Source organism: Pogona vitticeps, chromosome 5 (assembly GCF_051106095.1).
Source record: "Pogona vitticeps strain Pit_001003342236 chromosome 5, PviZW2.1, whole genome shotgun sequence".
Classification (NCBI taxonomy): domain Eukaryota; kingdom Metazoa; phylum Chordata; class Lepidosauria; order Squamata; family Agamidae; genus Pogona; species Pogona vitticeps.
In genome coordinates this window covers 26,920,765-26,938,030 of record NC_135787.1, presented here as the reverse complement: position 1 = coordinate 26,938,030, position 17,266 = coordinate 26,920,765, and the positions used below count along the sequence as shown (strand labels likewise).

Here is a 17,266-nt window from a genome sequence, read left to right as displayed (position 1 = left end):
ACAAGGCCACGGGAGGTGATGGCATTCCAGTTGAACTATTTAAAATCTTAAAAGATGATGCTGTTAAGGTGCTACATTCAATATGCCAGCAAGTTTGGAAAACTCAGCAGTGGCCAGAGGACTGGAAAAGTTCAGTCTACATCCCAATTCCAAAAAAAGGGCAGTGCCAAAGAATGCTCCAACTACCGTACAATTGCACTCATTACACACACTACCAAGGTTATGCTCAAAATCATCCAAGGTAGGCTTCAGCAGTATCTGGACCGAGAACTCCCAGAAGTACAAGCTGGATTCCGAAGGGGCAGAGGAACTAGAGACCAAATTGCTAACATGTGCTGGATTATGGAGAAAGACAGAGAATTCCAGAAAAACATCTACTTCTGCTTCACTGACTATGCAAAAGCCTTTGACTGTGGACCACAACAAACTATGGCAAGTTCTTAAAAAAATGGGAGTGCCTGACCACCTTATCTATCTCCTGAGAAATCTATATGTGGGGCAGGAAGCAACACTTAAAACTAGATATGGAACAACTGATTGGTTCAAATTTGGGAAGGAGTATGACAAGGCTGTATACTGTCTCCCGGCTTATTTAAGTTATATGCAGAAAACGTCATGCGAAAGCTGGACTGGAGGAATCCCAAAATGGAATTAAGAATACCGGAAGAAATATCAACAACCTCAGATAGGCAGATGACATCACTCTGATGGCAGAATGTGAGGAGGAATTAAAGAACCTCTTAATGAGGGTGAAAGAGTGCCAAACATCAAAAAACCTAAGATGAGGCCCACTGGTCCTATCATCTCTTGGCAAATAGAAGGAGAAGATATGGAGGCAGTGACAGATTTTACTTTCTTGGGCTCCATGATCACTGCAGATGGTGACAGCAGCCACGAAATTAAAAGACACCTGCTTCTTGGGAGGAAAGCAACGAGAAACCTAGACAGCATCTTAAACGGCAGAGACATCACCTTGCCGACAAAGGTCTGTGTGGTGGAATGCCCATGTCACTCCTGTCTATCATAGCTGAGGCTCATGTGCAGGAGCGTAGGAGAAGACAGGAGGGGCGGAGTCAAAGAGACAGTTAGAGAAAGGGAGGCAGTTAGAGAGAGAGAGAGAGGAGAGGAGAGAATTGGAAAGTTGGAGAGAATGAGAGGAGCTAAATGGAATAGTAAAGCTAAATAGATAGAGAATATTAAGGAGTTGGTTAATGTGAATAAGTAAATACAACACCTGAATAAGCAAACGTGTAATCAAATATAAGAAGTTTAATGAGTGATCCTAAACAATAATAAAAAAACATCTGTGGTTTAAAAACCAGAAGATAAATAAACAAGTTATATTGGCAGCATGTGTCTGATGCATATATGGTGCAGTGTGAATGAGAGATCCACTGGTGGTAGCAGAAGAAAGAGTACACATATCCAGAGAGTGAACCTGGGGAAACAAACAGGGAACACTGGGTGGAACGTCACAGTCCGCATAGTCAAAGCTATGTTTTTTCCAGTAGCAATGTATGGAAGTGAGAGCTGGACTATAAAGAAGGCTGACTGCTGAAGAATTGATGCTTTTGAATTGTGATGCTGAAGGAGACTCTAGAGAGTCCCCCGGACTGCAAAGAGAACAAACCTATCCATTTTGAAGGAAATCAAGCCTGAGTGCTCATTGGAAGGACAGATCCTGAAGCTGAGGCTCCAGTACTTTGGCCATCTCATGAAAAGAGAAGACTCCTTGGAAAATACCTTGATGTTAGGAAAGTGTGCCGGCAAGAGGAGAAGGGGATGACAGAGGATGAGAGGGTTGGACTGTGTCATCGAAGCTACCAACATGAATTTGACCCAACTACCAACATGAATTTGACCCAACTCCGGGAGGCAGTGGAAGACAGGAGGGCCTGGCCAGCTCTAGTCCATGGGGTCATGAAGAGTCCAGTACAACATGACTTAAGGACTAAACAACAAAAGAGCTTTGAAAACAGAAACACAATGGGGATAAGAGAATTGTTAATGTTAAGAATTGTTCAAAATGTGTCACTGTTAACCTAATCTGTGCTATCAAATAAGTAGATACAGGATTTATAATAGGTAAAGGAAGCTTGAAGTAATAGATTTTAACTATTAATGGGACAACTCTTTTTTTTTTTCACAGAGGCCCACCCAGGAACATACCCTTTTGGAATGTAAAAATTAAATAACAAAATATCTAGTTAATGTCTGTTTGGCATAAGTGTTACTCTTTGTTAGGATGTGGTATAAAGAGACACCCAAGGAGGCAGCTTGTTAGTGGATGTAAAAAGACCAGAACAAGGTAATTTTTTTTTTTAAAAAAAGGGGGGGAAGCATGTTTTGTTCAAGTATTTCTATGTGGTGGTGGCTGTTTTAAAGTTTATTTGCTGCTCTGGATTGATGGATGGGGAAACAGAATGCTGAAATGTGCTACTTATATGGACCCCTTCTACTTTAACATGGAGGTGCTTTCTGTGTATACAAAAAGTAAGTGCTTCCATGTTTTGGTAGAAGTGAATCCTGGACTCTACTCTTAAATCTCTTTTTTTTGGGGGGGGGGGGAAGCATAATTCAAGTGTTCTGAACTGCTCACTGAGGAAATAACTTGTCAAAAATATGCTTGCTTGTATAACTGGTATGCTTATCTGAATAATCAGCAAAGGGTTAAGCTTTGGAACTAGGCAAGTAAAGCAAGTTCTTTCTACAATTTATTACTACAAGATGATAGGTTTGATTGTGCTGTTTCTCTGGAGAACGTCTACCATTGATTGCAGCCCTTAAAAACAGAAGCATAAGTGTGGCTACCGGTATTTTAAAATGACCATTACTGCCTTTAAATAGAGAACCCACTGCACAAGGCCAAATAAGTTCTCAAATGCTTCACTGGTAACAAAACTTTGTTATTGACTAACATCTTCAACCCATTTGCTTTGGCAACAAATCTCATTTTAATAGGATTACTATTCAAGGAAATGTGTTTAGGACTATAACATAAATCAGCTAGTAAAACTTCAATGTGGACATATGTATTGCATTTTTATTATTGCATTTATCAGATGTTATAAAAAATTCTTTTGAACAACTGGCGGAAGTGCTTTCATAATAGTATCAATAAAGCTGCATCAGCATTCAAAAAGTAACAACTTAAACCTGACTTTGTATTTCACAGGAAAAGATTTCTGAGAAAGGACCATCCACCACTATAATGTGGGAGTACTTGTCTTGTTTCTTAAGAAGTGCTTTCATATTCTAGTGCTGGTGCATCCTGTTTTAATCAACTACTCAACACTGGAAGAATATTAGAAAAGGATCCAGAAATTTGTAACTACATGGATGACATTCAGAAGGCTTCAAAAAGAAGCAGTCTTTGTTTTAGCTATACCAAAAATATATTATTTTACTGAAATGCACACCAGTGTTTCTACACATAATATTCTGCAAACGTACTTTGCTGTAATCTTTTACTGTTGCTAATATGCAGCTCTGTCCTGTAAAATCTGGAATTGCACTTTAGCAATGGTGAGGGACTATAAGCTATAGAACATTTATAATATTCATTCAACATGTGATACAATACAGCTATAACAATGTATTCATGCTGCATATGGCAGTGTTTCTTTTAAAAAGGGGATACAGTACTTACAGTAATTCTATTTTCATCAGCTTTCAAAATGCTCTTATCAAAGTGATACATAGTTGCAAAGAATATAGAATCATTTTAAAATAGAGATTGATACAAGTGAAATAAATGCATGTCACCTTGCTAGGTGAAGACCTGCTTTCTGATTTAAGTCGGGGGTAACATTTCATAGCTTTTGTTACACACATATTTGTTGTTCAACTGCTGGTACAACAGTATAATAAAGCACAAGTGCACTACTATTATGCTGGATTTAGGCAAAATTACTTAGCTCATGCAATAAAACTAAAATTATGACCAAAGCAAAAATAGTCACTGCATTGGTTTTAATTGGAAAGCCTTCTCATTTTCATTGACTTCAGAGCTTAAATGGTTTGATTCTGCCTATGGACCTAATGATCCATAGGGTTCCTTCCAGCTCTGCAGTTCATTGATCACTGTTTTTAAAAAAAGGAAAATAAGGTTTGTAATCAATGGCAGTGTTTCTTAACCATTTTTAATACACACCTCCTTCAGACTTGCTGTTTGGTGGAGAATCTGCTTGGCAGAGGCAACAATACAGTAAGTGAGAATTCCTTACCAGCAGGTAATCTAGTCTAATGGGGGAGGGGAGGAGGAGGTTTTTTGAGGACAACTTTTAAAGCTTCACAGTGGTACTATTTATAAAATTTCTATTCCAGGTTTCTCAGATAAAAGAGAGAAGGGGAAACAGAAGTATATCGCTACAGAAGAAAGATTAATATAATAGGCAACAGATACTTAAATGTTTTTTTCTCTAATATCCTTTCAAACTTTATGCCCTTCCTTGAAAATCTGATACCTCATGAAAGGATAAAGAATTATTTATCCATAATCCTTGTTAGGAGGTTTTCATGAATTCAGTTTTTTTCTGTATCTTTCATTGGCTCACAAATGTATTTTAAAATGATTTTGTAAGATGATCAGCCCTAATTTGCCAGTCAAGCAAGATAAATATAGCACTATTGTTACATTAGTTCCTTGTTGTCCTTCCTTCCCCCCCCCCACCTTTAAAAACATTGTTAGGGATTAAACAGCATTGCCCCATTAATGTAAAGTCATGTAAACTGATATTATAATATATATGGCAATATTGTGCCATCCTGGAATTCATGAATAGAATTTTCAATGCATAAGAACAAACTGATTGGACATTTTAATCAGATGGAGTCAGTCATAGAGTAAACCTGATAGCATCCATGGGACTTTAATATGGCTTTCTGCAAGTTTTTTGTCCAGTTAGGTTTAGTGCTATCAAATTGGTTTTGGTACAACATGTAACCCTCCAAAACATTTTTTTAAAATGAAAACTATGCTAAAAAGGCTCAATGCAAATACAATGCAAAGAACTTTGTGATTTTTCTCAGGAAAATGTAGGATGATTGTGTTTTACAAATGTAAAATAATAAAAGATCTGCAGAGGTGACTTTGATTTCCATTAGCTGTTAAATTGGATCTTGATCTGAAAACATGGAATATCAAGTGTTGCAGCAACATTGTCTATATCAAAGGCAAATTCATAGGAAAACTCATGCAGTAATTCTGATGTTTGACTGCTGGTTGTCACCTAGACCAGCATGGCTATGGTTAGAGAGTGGGATAGTCTGACTATCTACCCTGATATAGGAAGTACTATACTTTTGTTATTTTAAATGCTAGCTTCCTAGAACAATCAAGAAGGCAGGAAACATGCTATCACTTCAACAAAGAAAATCACAAAGTGCTTATGCTGTGGTAGCATTTTACTGTATAAATAAAAAACAAAATAGCAAGTTTGCATGCTCTAACATACTTTGAGAGGACTCTTAGTGGAATGACTTCTTCACCCATCTTGTGTCTCTCTTTATGTTTCTTCTTATGTTTCCTTTTAGATTTCGAAAGGGATGTATCTTTCTTATCTCCCACCTCTCTCTCTTCTTCAGTTGATATTTCTAAACAAAAATTAAAATGACTTATAAGTTTATGGATGTTTTCATAGAATTCTATAATAATGGGAGTTGGAAGGAGCCTATAAGGAACTGCTAGAGAACAAATCAAGCCGATTCTGTTTAAGTTACATTGGTTACCAGTTGCTGCCCAGGCCCAATTTAAAGTGCTTGTTTTGACATATAAAGCCCTAAACGGCTTGGGCCCTGAATACCTGAAGGACCACCTCCTTCCACATGAGCCTACCCAGCAGTTAAGATCTAGCCAGGGAGCCCTTTTGAAAGAGCCCTCCCTCAAGGAGATAAGAGGGATGGCTTGTAGACAAAGGGACTTTTTCGGCAGCTGCCCCCAGGCTATGGAATACCCTTCCGTCTGATGTTGATGACATTTCGGCGTTGATGACATTTCGGCGCCAGATCAAAACCTTCCTGTTCCAGAAGGCTTTTAATTGAAATAACATCAACTGTGGGTCCTGATGGCAATTTTTAGAGTATCTATTTTAATTGTATTTTAATCATTTTATCTTTTATTGTATTTTAATTGAATTTTAATTGTTGTAAGCCGCCCAGAGACCTTTGGGTAGAGTGGGTGGCATATAAGTTAAATAAGTTAAACACTCTGTTCAGTGCAGGCATCCATATCACAGTACATCCAACAGATGGATTTTTCTTTTTCTCCCAATTTTGGGAGAGCTCACCACCTCCTAAAGTAAGTACTTCCACTGTTCTACTGCTCTACAAGTTAGGTAGTTTTTCCTGATATGCAGGTGAAATCTAGATTTAGTAACTTAGTGGATTTTATTATATTTTATCATCTTTCTCCATGAAACTCAAAGCTTCTACCTTTATTTCTATCTCACCATCCATCTGTCTTCACAGCAACATCCATATAACTAAACCAAGAAAAAGAGTAGTAAAAGACACAAGATCATATACTGAATTCTATGACCATGAAAATCTTTGAATCCTGATTTTTTTCAGTAATATTTTTTCTCTTCCAATAATGTATTTGTTTTGCTATGTGTAGTCAAGTGGCTTCTGACACAGATGACTTAACATAATAAGATATATGAGATATTCAACATACTATGTCTTACTAGCATTAACAACAATGTTCAATGATAATACTGTATATGCCTAATTTGCATAGTATTTGATCAATATTAAATGTTATTCATTACATTTTGGAGTTCACAGAAACGACTTGCTTTATCCAAATGCATATTCTCTTCTGGCTATGAGGCAAGTTACAGAGTAGATTTGATTTACATCAATTTGATATAAATAATAGTTTAAATTTAAAATTGGAATTTTAATGATATAATTTTTAAAAATTTAAATCATGAATTTAAAAAATCCTTGCTTTTAATCCACCCAGGCAAATTAGTTTAATACACCAAGTTCCCATTTTCTCCCACTATTTAAATGCAACATTTTCAATTAACTTACTGACTTAATAAAAAGATTATTATTATTATTATTATTATTATTATTATTATTATTATTATTATTATTATTATTATTATTATTATTATTATTATTATTCAACTTTCTGTATTTATTTATTTATTTATTTATTTATTTATTTGATTTATACCCCGCCTATCTGGTCTACTCAACCACTCTAGGCGGCTTCCAGTATAGGATAAAACAATAAAATACAAGAACATTACATAATCATTTGATACAGTTACAATAAAATAGAGTGAGAATAAAATAAGAAGGAATAGAAAAGAAATCAGGTATTAACTGGAGGGAAAGCCTGGATGTACAATCATGTTTTTAATTGGGTTTTAAAGATTCCCAGCGTAGGGGCCGCACAAATCTCTGAAGGGAGGTTGTTCCAGAGGTGAGGAGCCACCACCAAGGCGGCCCGGTTTCGTGTCTTTTCGTTCCGGGCCTCTCTCAGCGTCAGGCTCCTCAGCCTCACCTCCTGACTCGCACGGATGATCCGGGTAGACCTTGGTGGGAGCAGGCGTTCCACCAAATATCGAGGTCCTAAACCGTTTAGGGCCTTGTAAGTAAGCATTAAGACTTTGAAGTCGACGCAGAAACGAATGGGCAGCCAATGCAATGCAGCCAGAGTTGGATATATACGTTGGTATTTTCTCACTCCAGTGAGGAGTCTGGCCGCCACATTCTGCACCACCTGAAGTTTCCGCATCAGCCTCAAAGGCAGCCCCACATAAAGCGCATTATAGTGGTCTAATCTTGAGATTACGAGCGCATGCACCAAGGTAGTGAGTGCCCCCGTGTCGAGATAAGGCCGCAGCCGGGCAATCCGCCAGAGGTGGAAAAAGGCGGTGTGGACTACCGATGCCACCTGCGTTTCCATGGTGAGTGTCGGGTCCAGATGTACGCCCAGGCTGCGGACCCCACTCTTCATGGCCAGGGTCACCCCCCAAACGTGAGTCACCCAAGCCACCAAAAACGGGGCCACCCACCCTCAGAACCTCCGTCTTGTCTGGATTCAGCCTCAGCCCATTTTCCTGCATCCATTTCAGTACGGCCCCCAGGCAGCGCTGTAGGGACAGGACGACATCACCTGCAGTTGGTGAAAAGGAAATGTAGAGCTGGGTGTCATCGGCATATTGATGACACGAAGCCCCACACCCCCTTTTATTTTATTTGTATATTATTTGTACATCAGAGAGGAAAGATGGTATCTAACTGTATATTGTGTCATAATTTTTCATCTGCTAAATGTGACTTCCATCACTGATCAAAAACTAAGTGGATTTTTTTTTAAATAAGTGATTCAATTCTTACCTTTAGAATCCTCTGGCCCTTCTACTGATTCTTCTTTTGTAGAATGAACGTTATCTTTATGAGAAGTTTTCTTTACTTTCACAATTGACACCTCAGAATCCCCAGAGTGACTTCGCTTCCTTTTTCCATGTCTGTTTTCTGCTGAATTGGAGTGCTCTGTTCTATCAAGCTTTTTTTTCTCTTTCTTTGAAGATTGTCTTTGGATTTCTGATAATTCCATCTCGGAATTTTCAGACACAGTCCTGCGTCTCCTTGACTTACTTGTGTGTTCTGCCATAATGTCCGCATTTGAGTCCTTTGTTTCTGCAGATGACTGCTGACTGTTTTCCTTCTTTGTTTTTGATTTCTTTTTCTTTTTTTTCTTTTTTTCTTCTAGACAAATAAAATAAGGTTTTGCTTCATTCTTATTTTTATCGTTATTGCACTGTAAATCCCAGGAAATTCAAGATAGCTAACTGTCTTTTCCCCTCCCAATATTTTATCTTCACAACCCCTTGTGTGAGGGAGAATATGACAGACTACACCACAGGCCCAAGAAGAGCCACTGAGCTTCGAAGTTAAGTGGAATTTCAATACAATCTAACAAACCCTCCTTTGTACCATACTGATTAAGAAGACTTGTCTAACTAAAAGAAATTAGAAGTTGGTAAGCCAGTAAAGATAACTGAAAAAAATTAAGGTATTTTTACTGAGGTCAGGTATTGCTGTCCCAATAATTAGACTAGACAAACATTGCATGCATCTGATGAAGCAGATGTGATCCTGTGAAAACATGCTACAACTAACCTGATATGGCTGTAAACAATTAAGATGGCTCTTCAAGAATTTGTCATTAAAATCCTTTGTCGCACTATATATTTCTATGGTTATAATGGACAAATTATTCAAATCGGCCTACTTATATTAACTGTTTAACATCATTGTTAAAAAGACTAAGACTTTTACAATAGTGGCTTATAAACTGTGCTTCATACCACCACTTTGATTAAAGGAGAGTGCTCAGAAAAAGGAAATAGGAAAGACAGCAGACAGAATTTCAAAATAATTTTTATGTGCTTCATGAAAGCATAAGAGCAGAATGGAATACTTCAGATACTCCTCTAACACCAACATATCCACTAGCAATGTTCCTTGGCAAATGCATCTTTAGTATTCAAGTGAAAGGATGCCTACATGGCTTCAGATGATTATTGGTACTAAATGTAGATGGGAATCCTACCCAGTAAAGTTCTTGCTCTGGGGGAGGAGTTGTACAAACATACATCTGCTAGAAGGATGTACAAGAGGCTTCTTCCATTATAGGCAAACATGCAGATGCAAGGATAGCTGTAGGTACATTAAGTGTTAGTAGTTGATTTAACTGAGTCAGGATAACCCTTGTCAATACATTCACTGAACAAGGTGAGTATTTTATGAATGGTCTTCTTGACTAATATTCAAACTCCATTCAAAGCATCTCCTCGTTGCACATCAGAACTGACTTATGGTTATGTATCTAAAAAGGGCGTTCAAGTTAAGTGTGAGACAGTTAAGGGGAGGTTTTACCAGTTCCATCCCCGAGTGAGTCTCCATAGCCAAGTGGGGATGTGAACCCTGGTCTCCAGAGCTGAAATTAAAAACCAATGGCCACTTTCCAACAATGACTTAAAATGCATCATTTGAGTCCATGAGCAGAAGTAAATCTAATTGTTACATACCAACCACACTGGAGTCACTTGTAGGCAATGTAGGAACAGTCTTGTTTTTTACAGTTTTGGGGAATATACCAGGCTTTCTTGGTGCATCTTCTGGTGGATTATTCAAGAACTTAAATGCAAAAATAAAATAAAAGCTTTGAGTCGTTAACCAAGCAAAATTCTACTGGACTCCATGAAAGCTTGAATGCCTCTATAAAACGTCAAATCTAGAATTAGTTACATGAAACATCAAGAGATGGCTGAGATGAATATTGTGGTGGGACATAGGAAAAATGCAAGTGTGCAAAATGAACTGCTTGCCCCCGCACTTGGCATTTCATTAATGGAAAAACTGCTTCCTTTCATGGAACAGGTTTTCCTTCAGTAGAAGTTCCCAAAGAGGGGACAGGGATACAATTAGTTAATTCTACTCCCCCCAGAAAGTCACTAGAGCCATTCTCACACTGTTGCATCAGGTCTATCCCTCCAGAACAGACTTTGGAGTATAGTGGGCCAAAGGGAGAGGAGGGAAATCGGCAAAGGCTACCTCCTGCTCCACTTCTACCTTTGGGCACATTCACTGAGAAATATAAATAAAATCCAAATTTTTCAGTGGGAGTAAATCAAGATAATGAAGCAAATGTGCATTTATCTTGAAGGCTTGCTGAATTTAAATAATTTATAAGTTTGAGAAAAGATTTAAGATTCAGAGCTATACCTACTGAATGGGTAAATTTCATTGAATTTAGTGGGGCATGTATTTAGTAAATCTTCCTAAACAATCTTTGGAAAGCATGCTGGTTTACAGTAAACTGATCAAGAGATGAGATACAGTTAGCAGCAGTAAGGAGAAAAGTGCTGTGTAACACAGTTCAACATCTCTTCACATTAAGTACAGATTGTTGCCCAGTTTACTGCACATTGCTAGGACATTTTTTTAATGTGTACATTGGATACTTCTCCAAATAACTTCCAAATTCACTCAATCACACTGAATTATGTTATTAATTAAGAAACAGTACTGCTACAGAAGTAAAAACATGCATAGTGATGAAATAAAAGCAGCCTTTTACATCATCCATAACTGACCTCAATTGCCTTTTCAGCTTGTTCTTTTGTTTCAAATTCGACAAATGCAAATCCCTTTGGATCTCTAGTAGTCTTGTAGCGAGGGATGCTGATATAAACTACATTGCCACATTTTCCAAATACCCGTTCAATCCAACTGTGATTGACATTTTTAGGAAGCAATTCCTAAACAAAGCACATAATGGATACACATTAGTACTATTGTACATACCTTCATTACAAAGTCATGATGTCAAGTATTACTATCTTTTCGGAGGTTCTAAAGCACCAGGTGCATGTTAGTAGCATTTGCTGACAAATTCTGTATCCATGCCACATGCTCATATTTGATACATATATATTATGGGTAAAAAGGAAAAGACCAGAATCCGGGCCTTCTCGGCGGTGGCTCCTCGCCTTTGGAACAACTTGCCCCCTGAGATTCGCGCGGCTCCCTCGCTGGGCATTTTTAAGAAACAACTAAAAACATTGATGTATAGGCGGGCCTTCCCAACAGAAAACCCTTGACGATCTTTTTTCTTATTCTGTTCTTTATTATTATTATTTTTTATTTAAGTTTCTGCTGTAAAGTTTTAAAATTACATTGTTGTTTTACTGTAAGCCGCCTAGAGTGGTCTAATATGATCAGATAGGCGGGATAGAAATAAAATAAATAAATAAATAAATAAATAAATTTGCCAAAATGTTAAATAATAAGTGCTTTCAGTGTAAAGAACTATTTGATACATGAATGGTTTACAAGTTGAAGAAAACTGACAATTTTGACTATAAACTGGGGGAGTAAGATAGTAGGTGTATGTGGCTTTCAACTGGCAGTTGACCAAGATCTAAGGAACTCAATGTTACTGTGAAGCTAACTTGTCTTGTTATGTGACTGATACACTAAAATTGTGCTATAATTCCAGAGAGGAAGATGGCAAAAAGACAGTTGGAAAGCTGGCACTGGTAGAATGTTAATTTTTGAGACAGTCTCTCAACAAAATGGTCTCTAATTATATATCAGTGGAATTCCAGTCTATAGAGTACACGTTCCTGAGTGTTGTCAGTTACCAGAATCATCTTACTCATTTGACTCCAACAAACAGGTTTTTATGTAAAGAGATATGCTGGCCTAAAGACATTACTGTGGCTAACAATGCAAATAAAAAGATTGGTTTCCTAATGCTGTCAGTTTTGGATTACAAGAGGAATAAGTACAAGGTATCCTTGGGTTTGTGCTTCATAACACCTCAACTCTAAAATGCTTAACAGCCAAAGTTAGAAAATCACCTCACATGATCAAGAACCAACATGATCAAGAACCAACAATACAGTATTTCATTATCCTTCTGTGAGGAGAAAAAAATGGAAATAATAGGGAAAAAATTAAGAAACTCCATTCTAAAGAACCAGAAAGAGAGACTGAAATTAAACATCTTACCACATACACAGTACGACTGTCCACATCTTTTGGTTGCTCACCCAGTGGCTGCCGTCTTCGTATTCTAGTTCCTTCTAAATCCAACTGTATAATAAAAAATTAATTAGGTAAAAGTCTTCCACAGCATTTTTTTCTCATTCAGCCTTTTTTAAAAAAAAAACAGTAGTTTTTTTAACTCACCTCTACAACAGATGAACTTTTAACTGCTCGGGCTATCAATTTTCTGTCAGTGGTCAATTTTTTCATTTTGTTGAAAGAAACTAGAAGTGATATGTCAACATCTAAAAACAAGAATGTTGAAATTAAGGCAAGATAATGTAAAAAGAAAAAAATGACAAGGCTGGAGATTAGGAATTCCTTGTAAGGAAAGGAGCCACTTCTCCTTAGCTGAATACAGAAGATGGACAACTAAGACTTGGTAATTACATCTTTGACAGGAGACCGTGAGGACCTTTGATCTCTGAAGGAGAGACATTCAAAACAGAGCTAGCTGATCTGGCATATGCACTGGGCCCTGTCATATTACCCTGTCTCACTCTTTTAATGATATTCATAAGTATGGAAGAGGGGCATACAATACACACAAAATTTATTAAATACGTTTTCCTTTTTGAAAGATGTTCCGTGTTATCCTTCATTTTGCTATTATTTCTGCCACAAGGGAGCCCCCATGAGAAGTTCTCACTTGTATTTCGTGTGAAATGTATACTACCTGCATTCTAGTCATCTATCACATTAACAGTCCATTATATCTCACTTTCCCCACACCGAGAACAGGACATCAAGAGGAGCAACAGACTTGGAAACTCCAGGAGCACTGAAAAAATTCAATGGATTCTGTAAGTGCCTCATGGTGCACTGTCTTAACAGGACCAATATCATTTTTAGATCTTAAGAGCATTTCCAAATCTCTTAAAATTAACACTATTCACCAGAAAGTTACAACAGTGGTTGAAAGCAGACATCAGCAGTTTTCTCCAGAACTGGAGAACCTCCCTTAACAATAACCTGGTACACAGAACAGACCACTCTGCAAGTAGCAAATTATCAGCCTCTGATGGGGTCATAAAATTCTTACCCTACAACCATAAGCATTGTAGCACTGCATTCTTTACTACAGTGGATAAAATTCTATTGTTTAGCACAGTAATACACAACTAAATACAGCTATTGAATCAATGGAACTTACAGAGTTGACTCATAAAATCTCAGTTGATGCAACTGGTATACTCTAGTTGCAATTTACTATGCTACACAACAGGACTTCAGCTAAAGTATCTTAATGATCATTTCAGAAAAATACAAATAATAAAAATCTGAGTAGTCACCAAAATATTAACCTTAAAGTAAAAAGAAGGCAGAAACTATTCAGTTTTCTGAGATACAACTGTATAAACATATAAAAACATATCACAAAACGATATTCAGTGGCATTTTGACTAGTATGAAAAATTTTGCTGCCAGAATTAGAATCAAGAAACAGCAAGTATTCTTTTTTGAAGAGCTGCAATCAGATAACCATGAATTTTATCACTAGTTAAGTAAAGAATGAACTTACACCCATCTCTAGATTTTTCTATCTGTTCTCGGAGAAATTTGTCCTTGTGAAGATTCACATCTCCAAACCAGAAGTCCACTTGCTTTGCTATATCTGAAAGCACCTGTTTAACTCTGGACCTTTTCTTTTTTTCTCGTTCCTTTCTTTGTTCAGTTGTTTCTTTTTCCATTGTTTTGCTTCTTACAGCTTCAATCTCCATTCTTGACATCTGGTCAGCTATATGAACATAACATGATCATTATTTTTAGGATTTAAAGATTCCAGTGGTCTCCTGACCATTCATAACAGAAAAACTTATAAGAACTTCAGTCATTTCCTGTGTTTTTCTAATCAGAACCCTAATCTAGTTTTCTTTGTAAGTGCGAAATACACTGGTTATTTCTACAGTACTCAGAAGAGAGCCACAACAATATTATTTTGCTTCCTCTCTTATAGTAAAGTTTTGATATAAAACAGTAAAAGGAAATCAGATATTAAAACATCCATCTGCAAAATGAATAATTCAACATAAATCCTTATCATTTCAAAGTCTACATTTCTTTCTTATCATGGGAACTGAATATGCATCATTATTTTTTAAGCAGAAGAGAAAATGCTTCCAATTCTGCATAACCATGTTGATTTTGAAAACAATATGGTATTATCACACACAATTTGTAAAGAAAACTGCTCTACAGTATTTGTAAATGAGATACAAACGTATTAATGACTTCTCAAAGAGAAGCATGCAACAAAAGTACTACAAAAATGCAAGGAAAGTGAAACCTCTCCTGCAAATCAGGTCTCTTCCTGCTGTGAGCTGATCATTCAAGCTGATTAAGGTTAATGTGCTTCCAATTATAGTTTGTAAGGATAACAACACAGAACTGTGAGGCAACAGAGATGTGACACTACCACTAAACTATTTGTCTTCCAAAATGTCAACAGTACTATTTCATCATATAATCAACTTACAGAAATCCCTAAGAAATATAAGTACAGTATTGCCTATGATGGAGTTGAAGCAGTATAGGATATGTAGTCAGAGAAATGTAAGATGGGAGTCAGACAGGTTCTGTGTGAAGATGATATGAGAGACATTGGAATGTGTTTTTCTAAGTGCTATGAGAGTGTTTGTGGGAAGTGCTATGAGAAATCAATACAGTATACTCTCCCTATAAGGCATCACCACCAACACCTGGTCAACAAGGAGAAATAGAGGTGGCTTTCCTAAGACAGCAAGCGGGGGGAAAAGGCTGAGGAAGAGAGGAAGGAAAGGGACTCTGTTGCCAGGTATGACATGAAACATTTGCATTTTTATTCTGAGGATGGGAGAGAAAAAGAACCTGGTGGTTTATGTGGTTTGAAGGAGAAAGAATGTTAAGTGCAGAGAAAGAAGGAGGTGGGGCTAGCCCAGCTTAGTAGTGTTTATTATTTTAATGGGGATTAGTTATGCTATTTAACTGTAATGGTATTTGAATATGTTCTTTATGTTAAAGCTTGAGCAATATGAACTAATTCATTGAAACTCTATTTTTCTAATAAAAATTAATTATAAAAAAAACCTTTACAAAGGACTGGTCTCTTGAACAGCACGGTCTGGCTAAATCCAGGAGATGGAGAGGGCCACAAACGAGCTATCTTTAAGAGTCCTACCTAACTGAGCTGTTGTGGGTTCTAAGGAATCACAAAGCCCATGTGACTGTACTTGCAAAGTACTGGGTAAAAGTAAAGTACTCTTTTAAAGTCAGACTTGTTCAAGGGGCTTACGCTACACACTGCTGAGGTCTTGGGACTTGCCTCAGTGCAAAGGCAGTAGGTAAGTGGCCTGTCGAACTCTCTCACCGAGTGCTAAGTGTTCCTTGGGGAGACTGGGCACTACACTGCCCATTATACACAGGGCTAATTTGCATTTACCCAAAGCGGCACCTATTCCTTGAATGAAGCAACATCAACAAGGGAAAAAGAATCACATTCAACTGTGATGGAGGCTTGCCATGCTTCTGCATTCTCTTGTCTTGCCTACGCAAATAGAAATTCTTTCAGTTTCAAAAAGAAGGTGGAAGGAGGAAATGAGGGGGGTTCAGGGTGTTTGGTGGGCCTTTGTTTATATAGTCAGATGATATATTCCAAACCACTAGCTGAGGAGAGGTTTGAAGCCACACCTTCCCCACCAACCACCACCTCTTGCAGACTACAGCCATTTTCATCTGAGAAGTTATACTTGGCCCCAAAACAGGCCATGAAACTTTGGGACTTTAATAAAAGCATATAATGTTGGAACCACCCACAAAAACTTGCTGCACAACATGAAGATGCATTATCATCAAAAGCTCAGTTTATTTCATTTCATTTTGTTTTGTTTTAAGTGGTCCAATAAACGTATCATATGTTCCTGCATTTGTATAATTCTCCTAAAGTTTCATTACTCCTGAAACAGCATGGGACTGATTATCAGGAAGATGGGCCATAAAACATCTTCCTGATAGACATTTTATTAAAACGTTAGAAAAAGGGTTAGAAACATACAGAAGATTAGTCTTGTCATGGTTATTAGCAAAACAGAACAGATCATAAACAGAGATTACACACTTTCAGTTTCAGAGGCAGCCTATGACTATCAGTAGTGGAGATAAGGGAAACAGTTGTTTAATCAAACTCAGCTTTGTGGCTGGGTATTATGGAAAATACCCAAAGAATGCTCCAATTACCATACAATTGCACTCATTTCCCATGCTAGCAAGGTTATGCTCAAAATCCTCCAAGGTAGGCTTTAGCAGTATGTGGACTGAGAACTCCCAGAAGTACAAGCTGGATTTCGAAGGGGCAGAGGAACTAGAAACCAAATTACTAACATGCAATGGATTATGGAGAAAGCCAGAGAGTTCCAGAAAAATATCTATTTCTGCTTCATTGACTATGCAAAAGCCTTTGACTGTGTGGACCACAGCAAACTATGGCAATTTCTTAAAGAAATGGGAGTACCTGACTACCTTATCTATTTCCTGAGAAACCTATATGGGACAGGAAGCAACAGAACTGGATATGGAACAACTGATTGGTTCAAAATTGGGAAAGGAGTACGACAAGGCTGTATATCGTCCCCCGGCTTATTTAACTTATATGCAGAATACATCATGTGAAAGGCTGGACTGGAGGAATCCCAAACCTGAATTAAGATTGCCG

The 17,266-nt window shown here is 37.5% G+C and overlaps 1 protein-coding gene across 6 annotated transcripts in view; it reads right to left on the bottom strand.

Annotated features, from left to right (window-relative positions):
- The window catches only part of LARP7 (La ribonucleoprotein 7, transcriptional regulator), a 36,096-nt gene that overhangs the window by 15,362 nt on the left and 3,468 nt on the right, over positions 1-17,266 (bottom strand). For 4 of the 6 annotated variants that reach the window (XM_020802142.3, XM_020802141.3, XM_078376580.1 and 1 more), the window contains exons 2-8: positions 14,102-14,317; positions 12,724-12,824; positions 12,544-12,627; positions 11,124-11,288; positions 10,056-10,164; positions 8,359-8,730; positions 5,457-5,595 (exon numbers count right to left, since the gene is read on the bottom strand). In XM_020802142.3, the coding sequence (XP_020657801.2) occupies positions 5,457-5,595; positions 8,359-8,730; positions 10,056-10,164; positions 11,124-11,288; positions 12,544-12,627; positions 12,724-12,824; positions 14,102-14,309 (1,178 nt within the window). In that variant the 5' untranslated portion in view covers positions 14,310-14,317. The remainder of the gene's footprint in view (positions 1-5,456; positions 5,596-8,358; positions 8,731-10,055; positions 10,165-11,123; positions 11,289-12,543; positions 12,628-12,723; positions 12,825-14,101; positions 14,318-17,266) is intronic. The other 2 variants (XM_073001797.2, XM_078376582.1) reach the window with 1 other exon arrangement.